Below are 17,225 nucleotides of genomic sequence, written 5' to 3' on the forward strand. Positions count from 1 at the left end.
GCCCATCTGCTCCTATATTTCATTCTCTCATTGTTAGTGAAGCAGGTGCTCATAGTGTTCTTAAAAGATAGAAAAGTGCATCCTTATAAGCTCTTAATTTTGTGTGCTACAGAGATGTTTGAAATCTCATATTCCTCTAAGACATTACTTGTTCTTTCTTGATTTCTTCAAAGAAACTGAAGAAGCCAACAAAAATATTAGATATGTGAACAGGATGCTTTTTAGATTCTTCAGACATGATTCACCAAGCTACAAATGCAACTCTGTTCTGAATTTGTATGTGGAGGTGGTCTAGCATCTTACTTACTTGGCAGATATTTAAAGCTCTGTTATCTAAGGAATTTACACATAGGAGATACCACGTTTATTGATCAGGAGTTTTACCACAGTCTTCTTTTGGGAGTTATAGTTGGAAATGGCACTCTTGAGCTTGCAGTGAGGGCTCTGTTGAAGGCCTTGAATTCATAAAGGTTTTTTTCCCCCTCACTTAGCTGGCTGTTTCTTTTCGTGAGCTGCTCTGTCTGGTAGAAATGAGGCTGGGAACAATTTGCTCTCCAGAATTCTATTTTTCTAACAACTATGAGCTCTGTTTTTTGTTGGCAGGTTATGCTTGATCCAAACCTGCTCTGATTTTTTTTTTCAGGTTGTAAAGAAATCCTGTAACTGTCAATTTACTTCAAAATGCCCAGAGACTTAGACCTAGACCATTAGTGAGTAGTTTGCAGGAACCCAGCACAAAGCCATCTCACTGTGGTATGTTATGCAGCCAGGCTTATGGCTCGTGGCTGTGAAAACGAGGAGACTTGCCAAAACTGCTGAACGAGCCATCAGTGAGCAGAGGGAAGGAGGTGTGCCTTGTGTCCTCCAGGGCCCAGTTTTTCTGCACAAATTTAGAGGGGTCTCTAGATCACTGTCTGGGAAGCAGACAGATAGCCCTCTCTGGTCTGTTTGGAGCAGGCAGTCACAGTTTCCTTCTGTGAGTCATCTGGGGAAGCAGGAGGCAGCAGTCCAAAGCTAACTACTGGACTTTGTGAGCAGAGCTAGAGCTGGTAGTGCCAAGACCATGTGAAGGACTACAGAACATGGGAGAAATGGGAACAGGGAGAACGTGAAGTGTTGGAAGCAGTTGTGAGGAATTTGAGAGTTCATAGACAGTTTCCCTTTTAATATAATACACTTTGGTAGAATCCTGCCAAGGTTCTCCTCTTGGGTGATAATACGACCCTCTAATGCCTTCTTATCTAAACAGTATTTCAGTGTGCAGAGCTTACAGATTTCTACGAATACCAAATTTTAATGTTGGACTAAAGCTTTGCCTTTAACCTCATCAGCATAGTCAGTGTCAGTCAATACTGTCACACTGTCACACGATGCTGACAACTGCAGTAGTGCTAACAGTATAGGACTTGATTTCTTTCTTGAAAAGACAATTAGAGAAACTGTCAGATTGGCAGTTCATTTGTTTTTGCCGTTAACCATTACATCAACTGAAAAGAAACGGTATTTTGATTGAGGAAAATTTATTCATATAGATCTAAAACATGCTTTAGTGATTGCAGTTGTCTTGAAATGTGGAAGTGTACTTTTCTTGTTGGGGGGCTGTGTAGTTTCTGCTGTTATTTTATTTCAAGGAGTGTTGAGTGCTGTACATTTCAGTCATCTTGAAAGGGAACCTTGCCCATTTGCAAGACTGTGGATTGTGTATTTTTTCCCTGAACATTAGCAGTAGATAAAATAATGCTGAATTGAACTAGTGAAAAGTTGTGTGTGTTTTCTTTATAGTCCAAATGTATCAGAAAGATGAGTACAAGGCCAGTTACATGTTTTTTCAGCTAACTACTGATTTGCATTTTGCATGCTACTTGAAGGATATTCCTATTTAAGCTAGGTGATAACGTAGCAGCAATCGCATAACCACCAGCAGTTGCTGTATTAAATGATGTTTCGATGATGCCTTTCTGTTTCAAACAGCCCCAGCAATTCTGTGAAAGTTGGCACTGCGATGGGTGCGTCTCTGGCCATAAGTTACAACTGCAGGCTTTTCCTTCAGCACTTGTTTCACTGCTGTGAACTCCTTTGACTGAAGAAGAGGAAAAGCAGCTGTCTGCTGCAGAAACAATTGTATAACGTAATAAGGAATGAAAGCTGTGGTCAGGAAAGCAGCCCTGGTGTCTGTAGACTAAGGACTGTTCTTCAGTCCTTATCTGTGCTGTACCATTGCTAGCAAACCAAGCAGGGCACGTGTGAGAAGTTTGTGTAAACAAAACTTTTTAACTTTGTCTTACATTTTGTTTTTTCTCTCTTTCTTTTCTAGGCAACATGTCTCATCCAAGGCCGTGGCTAGGGCTTGACCATTTCAATAAAGCCCCAAAGAGAAGTCGCTACACTTACCTTGAAAAAGCTATTAAAATCCATAACTGACTTAATAAACCAGATTGTCAAGGCAAGGGACAAAATAAGTGTGTGTGTGCACCTTTTTAACAACTGTAGAACTTTGGTACACGTGCACTATATCTGAAGTCTTCAGCAAGAGGATTTGCTGCTGATGTTAATTTTATTTTGTTGAGGCTGTTCAGTTTGGCTTCTCTGTATCTATTGACTGCCCTTTTTGAGCAAAATGAAGGTGTTTTTATAAAGCTTGGATGCCAATGAGAGTTATTTTATGGTAAACGTAATGCGAGGCAATTGTGAGCATAATGAGGGAAGAGTTTAGTAGAACAATTGACATTGGCAAAATATTTGTCTGTAGTACGTTTCTAGATGGCATAAGCTGGCTGGCTGCCTTTCCTGGTGTGGTGTTCACCATCACTGCAGCTAGTAAGCCTTATGTTTAGACTCACATCAGATTTATTTCCTTCAGTTATACTTTAAATGACATTTTTGTGCATTTGTAAATGCAGAAAACTCACATCATCAATAAATAGCAATCTCTACTTCATTGTGTACATTGTTGGCACTTATTTGGGATTTTTGTCTCCTCCAGCTGCATAGAACCTTTTTTAATAAACTAGTTTTCATTTAATTTAGTCACAACTTCGCATCCTGTTTTGCCAAGTGGATGCCCTGACTCCTGTAATGAGATATTTGGGTCTTTTAATGAAAATGTCAACCATTGTTGAACACAGTTGCAGTTCATTATGCCATCTTCTGGCAGATAGAATGACACTCAAAGTTGGCAAAAGCAAGTGAAAGGATTACAAATATCATTGATTTAGTTAACGTGGGAAGAGATGGGGAAAACACAGGAAATAGCCTTTAGCACAGAGGGGCATGCTCACTAGTGTTTAGTAAGCTGTTGACTTTGTATAAAAAAGGAAGGAAAAAAAAAAGAAAAAATGAAATTGTATATTTAATGAATGATCATGTACAATTTAACATTTGGAGGATAATTTTGTTGGGTGAGTCTGCAAGTGAATTTCACTGATGTTGATATTCATTGTGTGTAGTTTTCTTTCAGTCCCCAGACTGCTTCCTTTTCTTTTGGAGCTGATGCCAGCCACGTGTCTAGTTTTGAGTGCAGTAAAGATAGAATCAGCAATTCACACTTAACTTTACATTCTTTTCCAGTATTTTATTTTGTTTCTGTAGCTGCAGTGTACAACAACTCTTCCTGTATATTGCCTTTTTTTGCTGGAAAACGTTGTATGTTGAATAAAATTTTCTATAAAATTTTTCTTCGGTGAGTGATGACGTGGACGTTGAAGAAGATTTCTCCCTGGAAATTGACTTCTGGGAAATGTCATCTTGGAGCTTTTCCAAAAGGTGTTTTCTCTCTGTGGTGCTGGCAGCTGTGTAACCCTCGTGTTGGCTGTTTTGGAGTTGGGGGGAAATTTGTGGTTTTTTTCTGTTGGACTTCTTTTAGATTTGGGGATTTCATTTATTTATTTTTCACCTCTTAAGTTAGTTACATTTGAGCTTAATGAATAGAAGGGCTTTCCAGGAAGGAGCCATGTACAAATAAGATGAATGGAAGAAAATACTTTACTAGTTGGTTTGTGAAGCTTGTAGTAGAGACTTTGTGGTAGCCTCGGCTCTGCCTGCCTGTACAAAGTTTTGTCACCCAGACTCTCGAGTTTAATAGTATAAATGGTGTCCCATTAAAATCTGGAGACTCTAAAGGTAAGCTTTCGTAATAGATTGATAGGTTTCCACTGTCCTGCATTCATGCTTCAGTGCGCGTCAGGGTTTGGGTTCCGAATTTTTCTGTAGAGTCACATACCTGAGCAGCAGTAGTGTGCTCTGAGCTGAGCAGACAGCAGTAAAATTGAGCTTGGATCTGAGTGTCACTGCATTCCAGCATTACTTTCTGGGATGCTGGCAGCTTCTAGGAAATGCCTTAAATTGCCATTGCAGAGGAAGATGCTGCTAGTGGAGGAAATGTTGGGTGCCTTTTGGTTTTCAAATGCTGGGTTTTAACAAGCCTTCAGGATCTGTGCTATTCCCACGTCAGTTTTGAGCAGGTGATACGTGAAGGCATCCCTATGTATTTTCAATAACTTTTTCAATAACTGAAGGGTTTTTTAACGTTTTCTTTTTTCCTTGGAACAGCAGTCCCTCATTGTTCAAATAGGGAAACACACACAGCTGTGAAGAGGAGAAGAATGGGGGTTTGCTCAGGTGCAGTGCCTTTGTTCAGGTGATTTAAAAAGATCACGGGGGGTACAGCCTTGAACACCACGGTGCTTTCCACTTCTTGCTCAGATTTCAGACTCTGGAATTATCTGTCAGAGTGAAAGCACAGAATTGCCAATGGTACTGTTATGTGTTAAGCACTAAGGATGTAATTCCATGTCGCTGGGGATCAGAGCGAGGCGCCCTCTGCCTTGAGAGTTATTCCCAGTAGTGGTTCCTGTAGGTCTACGTAGTTCCTTTCATTGTAGAGGAGTCCAAAGCATTCTGTGACATGGGAGCAGACTGCACCAGTGGAATGGTGAGAGCGACAGCCCACAACCCCACACCAGGAGGCTCAGCACTGCCAGGACCAAGGCGTGCTGCTGCCAGCTGTGCCCCAGCAGTGGGGCAGTGCCCGGATGGCTGTAGGCCGAGCACTGACCTGCCCCAGCTGCTGCCCACTGGGATCCAGCCCACAGCCGGGCCCGTGCCTGGGCGTCCCTCTGTCCCACGGCCTCGTGCTGGCTGCCATCAGCACGCAGCTCTGAGCTGCACTGTGGGTTTGCTACTGTCCTTGGTGAGAAACCTTTTTTCCTATAGGATCTGTGTATGTTGTAAATAAAATAGCTTAGGGTAAACCCTGGATGTGTGTCTTGTTCATTCATTCTGGAAAAGCTTCTAGCAAAAGCAAATGTTTTGTTCGTGAGTCAAGGTGGTGGTGAGTAAATGAAGGTGAATTTTGCAAAATTCAGCTAAACCGTGGGTCGGGCTGGCCAGGAAGGAGATGCTGGTTTGTCACTCTTCCTTCTTTTCTGGAGGAATTAAGTGAGCGTTTGTGATGCTGTGATTTGAGTATTGCGATGGAGATTCATCGTCACCCGCGGGCAACTTGGGCTGTTTCACGACCAGAAGTTCGGATTTACGGTGATTTTGTATAAAAGCTGCAGGAAAAAAGCGCGGGTAAATCGTCTGTTAGGTTGAAAAAGCTGCGGGCTTGGCTCGTGAGGGCTCGTGAGGGCTCTTCCCGCGCTGGGCACAGCCCCGCTCCCCCAGACGGCGGCAGTGCGGGTGCTTGTGTGCTGCAGGGTGCTTGTGTGCTGCAGGGTGCTTGTGTGCTGTGCTGGCTTACACCGCCCAAAGAACTTTATATATATATATATATCTAAAAACATCGGGTGCCTCTCGTGCTCGCCGTGCTGCTCCAGCACCGCGCTGCCCCGGGGATGCGAAGCGTCGTGGACGCAGCAGTGCTCTGCCAGAACTGTTAACGAGAACAGCTTTATTATCTCACGCGTAACGCGGTAATGGTTTCATAACTTAAGTGCTTCATCAATAAATAATCAGCTCGCCCCGCAGCGCAGCCCGGCACGCGTGCATCGCGGCCCGGGGCGGAGCATCCGCGGTGCCGGGGCCGCTCCCGCGGAGGTATTCGGCGGCTCCGGGGGAGTAACGGTGTAAATGAGGGCTTTTGAACGCCGGTCCGACCGCGTGGCGGCAAACGGCGCTGCGGTGAGGGGCTGCGGAGCCGCAGCCTGCTCGGGGCTTTGCCGGCAGCGGTTCAACGCGTGCGATTTTAGGCCGTGAGGAACCGGGCCGGGGTCAGCTGCGTGCGCTGACTGCGCCTAGAGTCTTTTGTATCTGTAGATGTGAAATTGGCAGTACGGGCAGGAATGGTCTGCGTCCTTGAAGATCCTCACAAAGAGAGGTATGAAGCAGCATCCAAAACAGCACCTGTAGACCGAGAGATGGGCACCGTTAACAGGGAGAGTCACTAACTTTTCTTTCCGTTGGCTTCATCTGTCCTTTCTCATTGTCTGCCATCTCACTGCACAAATCCACCTCTTTCCTAGGTTCTTTAATATTCGCATTTTCCTCCCAAGTATTTATCATCTTCGCCACTGATGTCTCACGTGTTAGCTCTCATTTGTTATGTATTTGGGGTTGGACTTGATCTCTAGAGGTCCCTTCCAACCCCTACAGTTCTGTGATTCTGAGCCTGATTATAAATCATGGTAGCACAGTGCACTATGTTGTACTAGATTTTACTTGTCTTACACAGAGTAATAACACACTTGGTTACGTTTAGCAGCAGTTTGCATCCCTGGCAGCTGCGATGACAGACTGATGTCTCAGGAAGTAGGGAAGAAGGGCAAACTGTCCATATAAGCATTAACTAGAACTTAATCTGTAACGGGCCTACATCTTTAACCCTGTGCTGTGAGGATCCTGCAGTGCATGCACAAAAGCTTACCCGACCATGCACAGGCTGCTGCACAGGAGGTAGGACAGCTTGCCCAACCTGTAGGTGACCTGCGTGGTGATGTGCTGGCGGCAGGACGGACATATTGTGGGTGTTGGTCTGCTTGAGAAGATTCCCGCTACGATGATCGGAGGCTGAGACACCAGGTAGACTGAGTTTAAGAGGAGACAAGAGGCAGCACGAGCTAAGAGATGGGAATCCTTTTACAAGCCATCGATTCTTAATTGTATAATGTAGGTTCCTAAAATGACAAATCTAGAGCCACCTGCATTACTGCTGTCGACTACAAGCACATTCACAAGAACTAGCACGTGATTTGTTCTGTGTGTCCCAATATGTTCCTTCCCATATCTACTCATAAGGATGCAGGCTGGGAGCTGCCAGAGGGAACCCTGCAGTCAGGCAGTCTCTGCTGCCTGGTGGTGACACAGAGTTTATCTTCTGAGATTTAAAATACTGTAAAAACACGTCCTCCCTGAAGAGGAGATCTGAAGGATATAGAGGGGCTTTCTGGATCTCCGCTTCACTTACTACAAGAGATCCAAAAACAGTAGTTACTGTGTTATACAAATGTCATCAGTCAGGTGTCCCCACTTGGGAAAATCTGTACCTTCTCTCATAAATGAAATGACCTAAAGTCATTTGTTCTGGAAGCCCTCGCTGCGTTAAGAAGTGAGCACTCGTGCAGCCTGGCTCCTGCTGGAAGATGGTCTGAGTCTGACATCTCAGTTTGTCTTTAACATTCCTAGGGAAACTCTCCATCCTCTTAGATCGTGATTAGGTAAGAAAACTCCATCTTTGTTGACTTTCAAACCACCAGCATTCTGCTTTTGTCAGCAGTAGAATTACGTGTTGTCAGAAATACACTGGCACTTACCGGGCGGTTCAGCAGTGGCTGTTTCTCGGTAGGAGTAAGGTGGGGGAGCAGGATATTCATAGCTCCCTAAGGGAAGAAGGACAGTGAGACAGTGAGTGAGGTGAGCTCACCTCCCAGAAGGGGGCTGGCACCCGCTGCTGCCTGGCAGGAGGGCCTGGTGTGACCCTCTGATTTACAGGACAGGGAGGGTAAGGAGAAGTGGAGCTGGTGATGAAGTCATCTCAAGCATTTTCAGTTCTATTGCTAAGGATGCTCAGGCTGAGTCTGAGTGTGAAGTGGAAGAAATGAACATATGAAACCATTCATGCGGCCAGCAGTGATGGATTTCCTCTGATGGCAGTACCAGTGCAGCGCTGTGGGTTGGTGTGTTCCTGGGAAGGAGCTGTGCACCTCATCATTAGGTGTGTCGGGTGTCTGAGGAGCTCACAAGTGAAGTGTTTTGTCCCCAGCCTCACGTGAGCTCCTCTGAGAGCTTAGAAGGAGGCCAGAGAGATCTTCGTAAAGAAAAGAGTGCATGGAGAGTGCTGATCAGGGTAAAACTTGGCAACGCCTGGAGTTTAGCAACCCTGTTCTGCACCTTCTGACCTCTGGTGTCTTCTCCAGCCCTTGGTGACAGTTTCCTCAATAGCAGGAATGCTGACATGGAGCATGAGCTCCAACAGGCAGAAGACAAAGGAGCATTGTGAGATACTTGCATAGGTGTGGGAGCAATGCCTGGTGTCAAAGCAAAAGCCATCTCAGCCGTGCAGCAGTCACTGCAGAGCTGCCAGCCCTTCAGCTGTGCCATCCCCCACGAGATGGCGTGGGGAAGGGCACCTGTGGGACCCGGTGCAACACTGACTCAGCCAGAGAGGGAGGGCAGCTCTGGGCAGGAGTGCAAGTCCTCTGGAAAAGCTGATGGCAGGCTGTGCTGGGCACGGCCAGGCCATTCCGAAGTCTGCTGCCTGAACAACTGCTTGTCAGAAGCATAAAACCACTGCACAGACATAACTGCAGCTCCAGTTAAGTGTCGTTGGTAGAATCAATAACTGAACCAACTCTTTTTTTGTCTTTCCCATTTTAAGTGGTGTCCACGCTAGGAGATCATACCAGCTCGCCCACCCCAACCTGGGTTTTATACACTGGCACAGGTGCTTTCAGAGCCCCCTCACGTTGTGGCCACGTTGGGCCCTTTATGAGCTGTGTGAGTTATGCTCCAGAAAATGACCATCGATGTTTGCCATACAACCACCCAGAGGTGTGCTCGTTCCATCCCCCCCAGCAAAGGCTGCTTACCCCCTTGGCTGCAGTACTCAGGTGCAGAGGGTTCCTGTGGTTCGTACATAACCATGGGGATTTCCACACATCCCTTCTCACTAGCCATCTCTGGAGTTCACCTGCCAAAATGTAGCACAGAATGACATTACAGTCAGTGGCTTTCAGTCCCCTGTACTTGTCAGTGCCTCCTTCTGTAAGTCCTAGTTCTTACATTCAGATTTTCTTAGAAGAAAATCAGCAGTTCCCTCATTCTCACTGTATCATAGGCTGCAGTGCAGTCAGTTACTGTTACAGTTCCAGGTGAGGAATCTGGGCAGGAGAAGCAGAAAACAGAATCTCCCTTTACTTATTTCTTTGTGTTGGAAAGCTAACAGAAAGCGTACTATTAGAAGCACTCAGATTTGTGTCTGCAAGTGTTACCTTTACAGCAAAGTTAATGTAATTTTGTTCTCTGTGGCTTGTCAAAATAATCAAGAAAAGGAAGATCACACGGGGGAGCACCTGCGAAAACCCTTCATGTGTCATTACATCAGAGCATGCAACTGTGCAACCCGTGGCAATTTGGATCTTGCAGCGGGTCATTGTGCAACCTCATCATCATCACTACCATGAGCAGTCTTGTACTGTGGAGCTGTGGTCTCAGCGCCGGCGCGACGGGCGCTCGTTGGTCAAGATGGTTATTAACTATGACTGTGCTACCCGAGGCTCTGAGCAGGATCAGGCCACGAAGTATGCGTGTGTTGCAGGTGTTAGTAGGCACTGTTCTTCACAGTCCAAGAGAGCGGGAGGGAGAGGATACAGCTGGAGATACGTGTTGTATTGCTGTGAGTAGAACGGTGTTAATTACTCTTAGCTGTCCTTTGATCCGCTGTTAACTGGCTGATTAATGATTTGATGAATTAATGTTAACAGTAGGAATTGCTTTGCAGAAGAAAGTTATAGCCTTACATGCAGGTTAGGAAGGAAGGGTGATTCTGGGGAGGAAAAGAGCCAAAGATAGAATCACAGTTTGGGTTCAGAAGGACCTCACTGAGTCCAACCCCTGCCTTGGGCAGGGACATCAGATTGCCCAGAGCTCTGTCCCCACATGTCCTCAATCACTTCCAGTGCTGGGGCATCCATAGTGCTGAGCAGCCCGTTCCCGTGCCTCGCCATCTTCACCATTCTCTTAGTTTAAAGCTATTGCCCCTTCTCTTGTCACCAAACCCTGGTTAAAAGTCCCTCTTGTCCTTCTTACAGTTCCCCTTTCATATTAGAAAGGCTACAAGAACTCCCCAAAGCCTTCTATGGGCTGTTCAAGCCCAGCTCCCTCAGCCTGTCTCTCAGGAGAGGTGCTCCAGCCCTGGGAGCATCCTTGTGGCCTCCTCTGGAGCCAGCAGGTCCCTGTCCCTCTCTTGTTGTGCCTCCTGAGCTGAACACAGTGCTGCAGGTGGGGTCTCACAAGGGCAGAGGGGGAGAATCCCCTTCCATCGAGGAAGGATGGAGGACTCAGATGTCTGTGAGGAGCTGCTGGTGAGGCTTAGGGTAACTCCTCATAGCACCTTGCAGCCCAGCTATGTGTCCTGTGTTGCTGTGATGCAGTAGCAAGGGGTTATATTGTTAAAAGACGTCCGGATAAGCAAGTAGAGACTGCAAAATGTAATGCTCAGCAGGTCAGCACAAGCTGCCTGAGTATGTGAGGTCAAACTAGAGGAGTATGGAAACTTCTGAACAAGGCAAGATGAGCTCAGCAGGTCTGTTTTCAGGGTGTGTTGTGGGGCCATGGATATGGGCAGAAAGGGGCAGGGGGAGGAGGTCAGTAGTGGTGAGGTAAAGCTGCAGTCCTAGGAAGAAAGGAAGAATGTATTTAAAAGAATTTCACAAGTCTGGATGGATGGGAAATGATGCATACTTGGTGTAAAGAAGCTAAAATTCTGGAAACGTTGGATGTATTAATAGGGCATTGGCAAAGCTTCATGAGGATCCCACTGAGAATAAGAAAGCTGATAAGCAAGAAGTCTTGGGTAAGGAGGCAGAATGAGAGCCAAGGGAGGGTAATGAACTGCAGAGAAGAATGTCTCAGGAGTAACTGTGATAAGAGACAAGTGTGCATTAGCCAGGCTTGATGACCATGGCTGTTTCTTTGGGACAAGGATCAGTGGGCAAATGTAGAAGGAGTGTCTTCAAGTTTTTTTTATCATATTGCTGTCTTGATAATTAATCATCATATTTTAAATACTGGGTGTTGTAATTTCTGGACACTTTTCTGCCAAATTAATCTCATTTATCCTAAAACAGGAAAAAGAAGAAAGGGATTTTGAATTTTGTCCAGTGACTGTAGGCCCAGGCAAAAGGAGGGAATAATAGTAATAATGGTTAACATAGCGAGAGCATTGCAAGTTGACAGCTGAATGCAAGCAAACACTGACTAATCCTTGCTCCACCCAGTGAGGTGTTGGTGTAATAGCACCAGGTAAACGTGCAGTGCAGGAGACGCAGAAGAAAAGCCAGTGCCTTCAGTGAATCAGCAGCAGAGCCAGGAATGGTGTGGGAGTCCTCGTTTGCGCTGGGGCTGCTCGAGCTGTGGGGCACTGAAGCTGTGGGCCATAGGCTGCTGCTAAGGCTGGTGCCCTGGATTTGGGTTGCTTTCAGCCTTTTATTATGCACTTCTAAAAGTGCTGCATGCTGAGAATGAGCAGCTGCCCCAGAGGAGGTAAGCCAGGAGCTGGATTTGGTCCCTGCAGGCCCCGTCCAGCTTGAGGCATTCTGTGATTGATCCCCAGCTGCTGCAGGAGCTGCTTCAGCTCTCCTGCCAGGGGGCACAGGGCTTGGGCAGCCTCTGGGCCTCAGCACTGCCAGTCTGGAGGAGCATTTCTTGGACAGTTTTCCACAGCTCGGTAGACACTTGTGTTGAGCACGTGCTCTCAGCTCAGTTGCTGCTGTGCCTGTGATGTCTGAGAGCACACTGGGACTGTGAACACCCACATCTGGTGTTATTGCCACGGGTTAGAGATAGAGCCTTTCCTTTTTTAGAGGTTATCATCTGCTGGAGATGTGGGAGAGAATGAACAGTGTTAGAAGCACTGGAGGAGAAAATAGCAAGAACTGTCAGGCAGCAACTCCTGAACAGTAGAAAGTGCCCTGTAAGCTCCATTCCAGAAACTAGCAGTGTGTGGTTGGCCCTAGATGCCAAAGGAGATGATGCAAATTGTCCTGTCTGCAGTCACAGTGAGCAAAGAGAGCTCTCTTCCAGGGCAGAGCAGAGCCCTGTGCACTCTGACGTGGGCACTGGGTTTACCTACACCGCTCAAGATGGGCTCAAGCAATTACAAATACTTGACTGGCAGGCAGGAACAGGGATACAGAAACAAGTCTGTGCTTTCTCTCTTGTCTCAGTTTCTCGTACATATGGGCAGGATCAGTTTGCACTGGGAAATAAATCTTGCTTTGAATTCTGTGTAAGTTTTTTAAAATTATAAAATAGAGAAAGCAAATGGCACCTTGAGGTGTATACACAGAGACCCAGTTCAGAGGATGGAAGGTGCAGCCCTCGTTCTAGGAAGGACGCGTCCTGGGGAGGGATAGGCAACAGCAGTTTCCATCGTCCTCCTCTGGGTTTGCTCCAGCCCTCAGTTCTGGTGTGTGGAGGAGTGTTGGTTGAGCCAAGCAGAGCTGCTGAGCTGCAGAGTTTCATGGCAGGGCCCTGCTCTCCAGCACTCACCCACGCCTCTGCACGTCCCTCCCAAACATCCTCAATGCCAAAGTAGTGCCTAGTTCAGTATGCGTGTCCAGGTGCCACTTGTGCTGTACAGAGGAGAAATGAAGGCATACAGAGGACAGTCTTCAGGAACCCTAAGAGATTTGCCAGTCAGCCTCCTGTGTATGGCCACAGTAGTTGTAAAGAGAACGAAGGCTTTCCTCCTCCTCCCCATGGTTTGTCAGTTGTTGCCTGCTTGTAGTGATGGGCAGGCAGGCAGCCCTGTGTATGCAAGTCAGTCATTTTTTCATCATTTTAAAGGATCTCTTGCTGTTTGATTTCAATTTTGACAAGAATATACTTTTCCTACAAGCCTCTCTTCTAGTGGCAGTTGAAATTGTAGTGTTTGTGAGACTGGAGAGCCCCATAGGATTCGTGTCCATTTCAGTCTGAGTGCAGCTCAGCAGAACGTAAACTGGGAGGAACTGAACACCAATTCACCTTCAGAGAGGAGGCGGATGGGATTTGGCACCTGTGCATGATCAGAGCCCAGGCAGCTCTTCTTTTGCCTCTGTTCTGTTGCAGTTCTTTGCCAGGAGTATATTGTATTTTATACTGGATATTGTAAGAGAGCAACTAATGTTGCAGAGGGCTGTCCCTGTGCCCTGTGCCCTGTCTGTACCATGGCTTGCAGCAAGGGCTTGGATCAGTCCCACGTCATCTGGCAGGAGGCATCATCTTTGGCTCTCACATCGCGTACCAGGATGGCATCCAGGATCTTAGGCAGGACAGGAAGCAGTGGCTTTATGAGGAAAATGCTAAATGTCTCTCCCAGCTCCAGCTTATGTCAGCACTGATTTGACACTGACTTCAGTAGCAGCCAGTTCAGAGCCAGAACAAAAAGTGCTGCAGAATTTGGAAGGAGCCGTTCCCTGATTTGAGTATCTGAAGTAGACAGTGTAACTCATTCAGAAGTTTTGTGCTTTGGAATATTAAAATACTTCAGGAAGTGATCTGCAGATTCATGGATGCTTGTAACCGTAGCAGTGATCTGTTGGTTTTTAGGATAGTAGCTGGAAGATCAGTTTGTAGTGATCATTGCAGTGTAATGTGCTCTTGCTGCCCTGCCATCACTAGTTCAGTGTGCTTGGTGGCATTCAGCCCTTCCAGCTGCTTTTATGAAACAATTTTGATTTCTGCTATTGTAAAGAGTGACCATAAAATACCATTGCTGGTATACAGTTGCATCTGTGGCTTGGATAACACTGAGTGCATCTGTTTTACTTTTCTGAAGCAGTTATTTCTCGTTTTCAGTCAGCAATGAAATGCTGAATTCTTTGGCAGAGAGGTCTTTTCCCACCAGCCCTGAGTTTGTTGGTTATGGTAACATCTGCAGTGTGCTGAGACTTTTCAGATGTTCAGGAAGGAATAGCACAGAGAGCTGTGGAGCAGCATCCAGGTATATGTTTAGTCATGCTTTTAAAATAGAAACTAAAGGCAGAAGAGCAGGCAGCAAAAACTCACCAAAGGGAAGGGTGCTCAGCAGGCACTGTGGTGCCCTGCTGCCATCTCCAAGCTCTTAAGGCTAGAATTGCACTTTTAATCTTGTGGTTATCCCGGTTTTGAAGCATATATCAGGCTACCAGCTTCCTTTTTCACATGGAGAGGATGTAGCTCTGGGGGATTCAACTGCATCTGATCTGTGTTTCTTGGTGCCAGCTCTTAGCTTGGTTGCACTGGCTTGTCTGTTGGCTGCACTGACCCACCAGCCGACGTGTGAGGTCAGTGCTTGCGAGGTCTGAGCATGAAGTGGGTGTTCATCTGTTGAAGTCACCGGGATGGTTTTGTCATTGGCCCGGAGAGCTGGGCAGAGGCAGAACCCTCCCCAAACGCATACTGGGAGCTGCTGGTGTGTCATTAATCCAAGTCACCGCGGCTTAAACGGCAGTTGAGAGCACAATGAGAACAGCCACTTGAAATTAGGAAGAGTGAAATGCTGATGAGCTGAACTCTCCTCAGGAAGTGCTCTTTGCTTTCTCCAATGCGTTCTCCTTCACGACGTTGTAAAAGGCGATAAACAGACAGATATTTGGAAGATTTTTTTTACTATTATTTTTTTTTTAATCCAGCACATCCCAGCGGGTGTGTTTGCTGCAGCGTGCAGCTGGAGGGCTGCTTCCCTGGCTGCTGGCCCTGAGCACACTTGGGTGTGCAAATAGCAGCTCGGCCTGGCCTACATGGACTCACACGGCTGCTGGTGGCCTGCATGCACTCCTTGCATTTTCCAGTCCTATCCCAGTCAGACTGCTGGGTTATTCCCTCATGAAGGCACTTCCACTCTATAATTAAGTACATCGTCTGCTCCTGCTGCTCGCAGCACTATGCAGGCTTGTTGTGTCCTCACTTCTGGACAGTGAATTATTATTAATTCTGGACAGCAGTGACCAGACGAGCTCTGTCCTCAGCCTATAGAATACATTGCATGTCTTCTTATATTTAGGGGAAATGCTGTCTTTCTTATAATCCAAGGTACTTGGTCATCTTCCACAGTCACATCGTACCAATGACTTGCATTTACGCTGTGTGCCTTTGTCCTCTGATGTTATTTTGTACTGAGTAGCTCCCAGCTTGTAGCTGTATTTCTCTGTAGTATTTTCCAGATGTACTGCTTCAGAGCAGTACAACAGGAATTCCATCACAGCACTTCTCCAGGTTTTCTCACTCTGCAACAGATTTTCTTCTTCCCGACATTCGTGTCTTCATTCATACTTTTTTTTGCCACTCCCACATTTCTGTCAAAACTATTAATTAAAATACTAAATAAGCTCTGTCACTGATTTCTCTTGAACCTTTGATGTAAACCAGATATATCCCTTAATACCTGCTCCTTAATTTGCTGTTTGAAGCACAATGCTTTGCCTTCACTGGCCAGCTTCACTCACATTTAAAGGGCCCCTGTTCTGAAGGATGAGGAGAATTGGGCCATGGGATTGCATTAAAACTTCCCCCTCCCTAATTACTGTTTCAAAAATAGAGTACTAACCACGAAAAGGAAGTATTGCCCGGTGGTTTGTGCATTAAGCTGGGCTGAGGGGAAATAAGGGGTGGTTTCAGTTCCTGTTCTACAGCAGTGATGATGAGCAAATTAATTACTCTTTGTTTTGTATACAGAAACGCTGCAGTGACATGGTCCAGTTTTTGTTATGGCCTATCTTAAAATTCGAGCAAGCAGCAGAGTATAGAGTATATGCCAAGTTTAGATTCCTCCTTTGTCCTCCAGTGACACCATTTTCTCTTTCACATTTCCTTCTAGTTGTCTGAACTGAGGGCAGTCTTACACGACTGCTTTCAGCACTTCATCATTACCCTCACATTTGATGATATTGCATCTTTTTGTAAGATTCTCTATGGATTTACGTTCACATTACGCCGACAGCACTGAATCACAGGTAGCTAGCATTTCATTTATAACCATACAAAAATAATGCCCATAGCTTGTCCTTCAACCGAAAACTGATAGGACAGCATAAATAGCATGTCATGTAGCATCTGAACCTGGTCTAACAACTCTTACAAAGTTATTATGGATAGCGTTAATTTGAGGAGAGCAGGTGTGTGCCCTGCTGCTGTGTGTGACATAAACCCTTTCCAGTGGTGCATCGGTTTGACTTTCTGTTCTTATTACTGTACTCGTCTTTACCTCATCAGATTGTCTTCCTGTTTTCCACCCTCAGTCTGTCCTAGGAAATAGGCAAAGTACCCTAAGAACAATCTTCGCCTCCAGATTTCCAAAGCTTGGGGAAGCTTGACAATTCACAGAGTTAACATTTACAGCTGAGAGCCACGGCTGTCACGCTCCGTGTCTGTCTCCCTGTCTGTCTCAGTCATTGCCCTTTCTGTATTTCATAAGGAGCAGTATCGATTGAGAGTAATCTCAAAGCTCTTACCTTTAGATAACTCTGGCAAATTCTGGGAGCAAAAATGCTTTAGAAGTTGATCAGTTCATCCACGTCTTTCCAATGCAGCTGTGTCTAGGAAAGGAAGCAGCACACACGACCAGTGACATGACCTGCCAACGTGCCTCAGTAATGTATCTGGCTGAAGAAGCCAGCGAGTCAGGTTAGTAGATGGTGTATAATTATCACAGCCTACAGCTCACACCTGCTGTTCCACAGAGGAATGTGGTGTGACAGGCTTGCACCACAGTATTTCCCAGATATTTTTCTAATATCGCATAAATTTTCCTTCATGCTATCCTGAAACCTAGATGCAGACAATTAGGAGAAGTTTGGGGGCAATGGAGAGAAGTGTATAATCTAACCTGTCACGCTTATATACCAAACCATCACAGGGAGTTATAAAAAGCCATAGGTGCTGTTGGATTTGGGGCTCTGGCATTTTGTTCCTGATGTCAGAGATTTCTGACTGATAAAGTCTTTATGATTAGATCAGCAAATGTATCAGTGCAGGGTAATAGCCATTGGCACTACAGCTATGATCTTGTTGACTAGGTTTGTGGCTGAACTTGACTTTTAGCACAAACA

At 46.0% G+C, this 17,225-nt stretch overlaps 3 protein-coding genes across 4 annotated transcripts in view; 2 read left to right on the plus strand and 1 right to left on the minus strand.

Annotated features, from left to right (window-relative positions):
- Window positions 1-3,673, plus strand: part of USP7 (ubiquitin specific peptidase 7) — a 71,680-nt gene extending 68,007 nt beyond the window's left edge. For both annotated transcript variants that reach the window (XM_065732314.1, XM_065732315.1), the window contains exon 31: window positions 2,315-3,673. In XM_065732314.1, the coding sequence (XP_065588386.1) occupies window positions 2,315-2,421 (107 nt within the window). In that variant the 3' untranslated portion in view covers window positions 2,422-3,673. The remainder of the gene's footprint in view (window positions 1-2,314) is intronic.
- Window positions 1-17,225, plus strand: part of CARHSP1 (calcium regulated heat stable protein 1) — a 172,678-nt gene that overhangs the window by 106,863 nt on the left and 48,590 nt on the right. The window lies entirely within an intron of this gene.
- Window positions 6,234-16,707, minus strand: LITAFD (LITAF domain containing). Its single transcript, XM_065733012.1, has 5 exons — window positions 16,629-16,707; window positions 9,024-9,124; window positions 7,749-7,814; window positions 6,863-7,022; window positions 6,234-6,342 (listed from the first exon to the last, which is right to left on the minus strand). The coding sequence occupies exons 2-5, from the start codon at window positions 9,109-9,111 to the stop codon at window positions 6,234-6,236; spliced, it is 423 nt and encodes a 140-aa protein (XP_065589084.1). The 5' UTR covers window positions 9,112-9,124; window positions 16,629-16,707.

This window comes from Cyrtonyx montezumae, unplaced genomic scaffold, assembly GCF_038088225.1.
Source record: "Cyrtonyx montezumae isolate F1298 unplaced genomic scaffold, pur_monq_1.0 scaffold_16, whole genome shotgun sequence".
In the NCBI taxonomy this organism is placed as follows: Eukaryota; Metazoa; Chordata; class Aves; order Galliformes; family Odontophoridae; genus Cyrtonyx; species Cyrtonyx montezumae.

Bases quoted from the DNA above. Each gene is read 5' to 3' on its own strand.
- LITAFD (XM_065733012.1), bottom strand. From the start codon at position 9,111: ATGGCTAGTGAGAAGGGATGTGTGGAAATCCCCATGGTTATGTACGAA. The intron at 7,815-9,023 runs GTAAGCAGCCTT...TTCTTCCCTTAG, and splicing joins TGAGTACTGCAGCCAAGGGG to GGAGCTATGAATATCCTGCT. The intron at 7,023-7,748 runs GTAAGTGCCAGT...TCTTAAACTCAG, and splicing joins AGCCACTGCTGAACCGCCCG to TCTACCTGGTGTCTCAGCCT.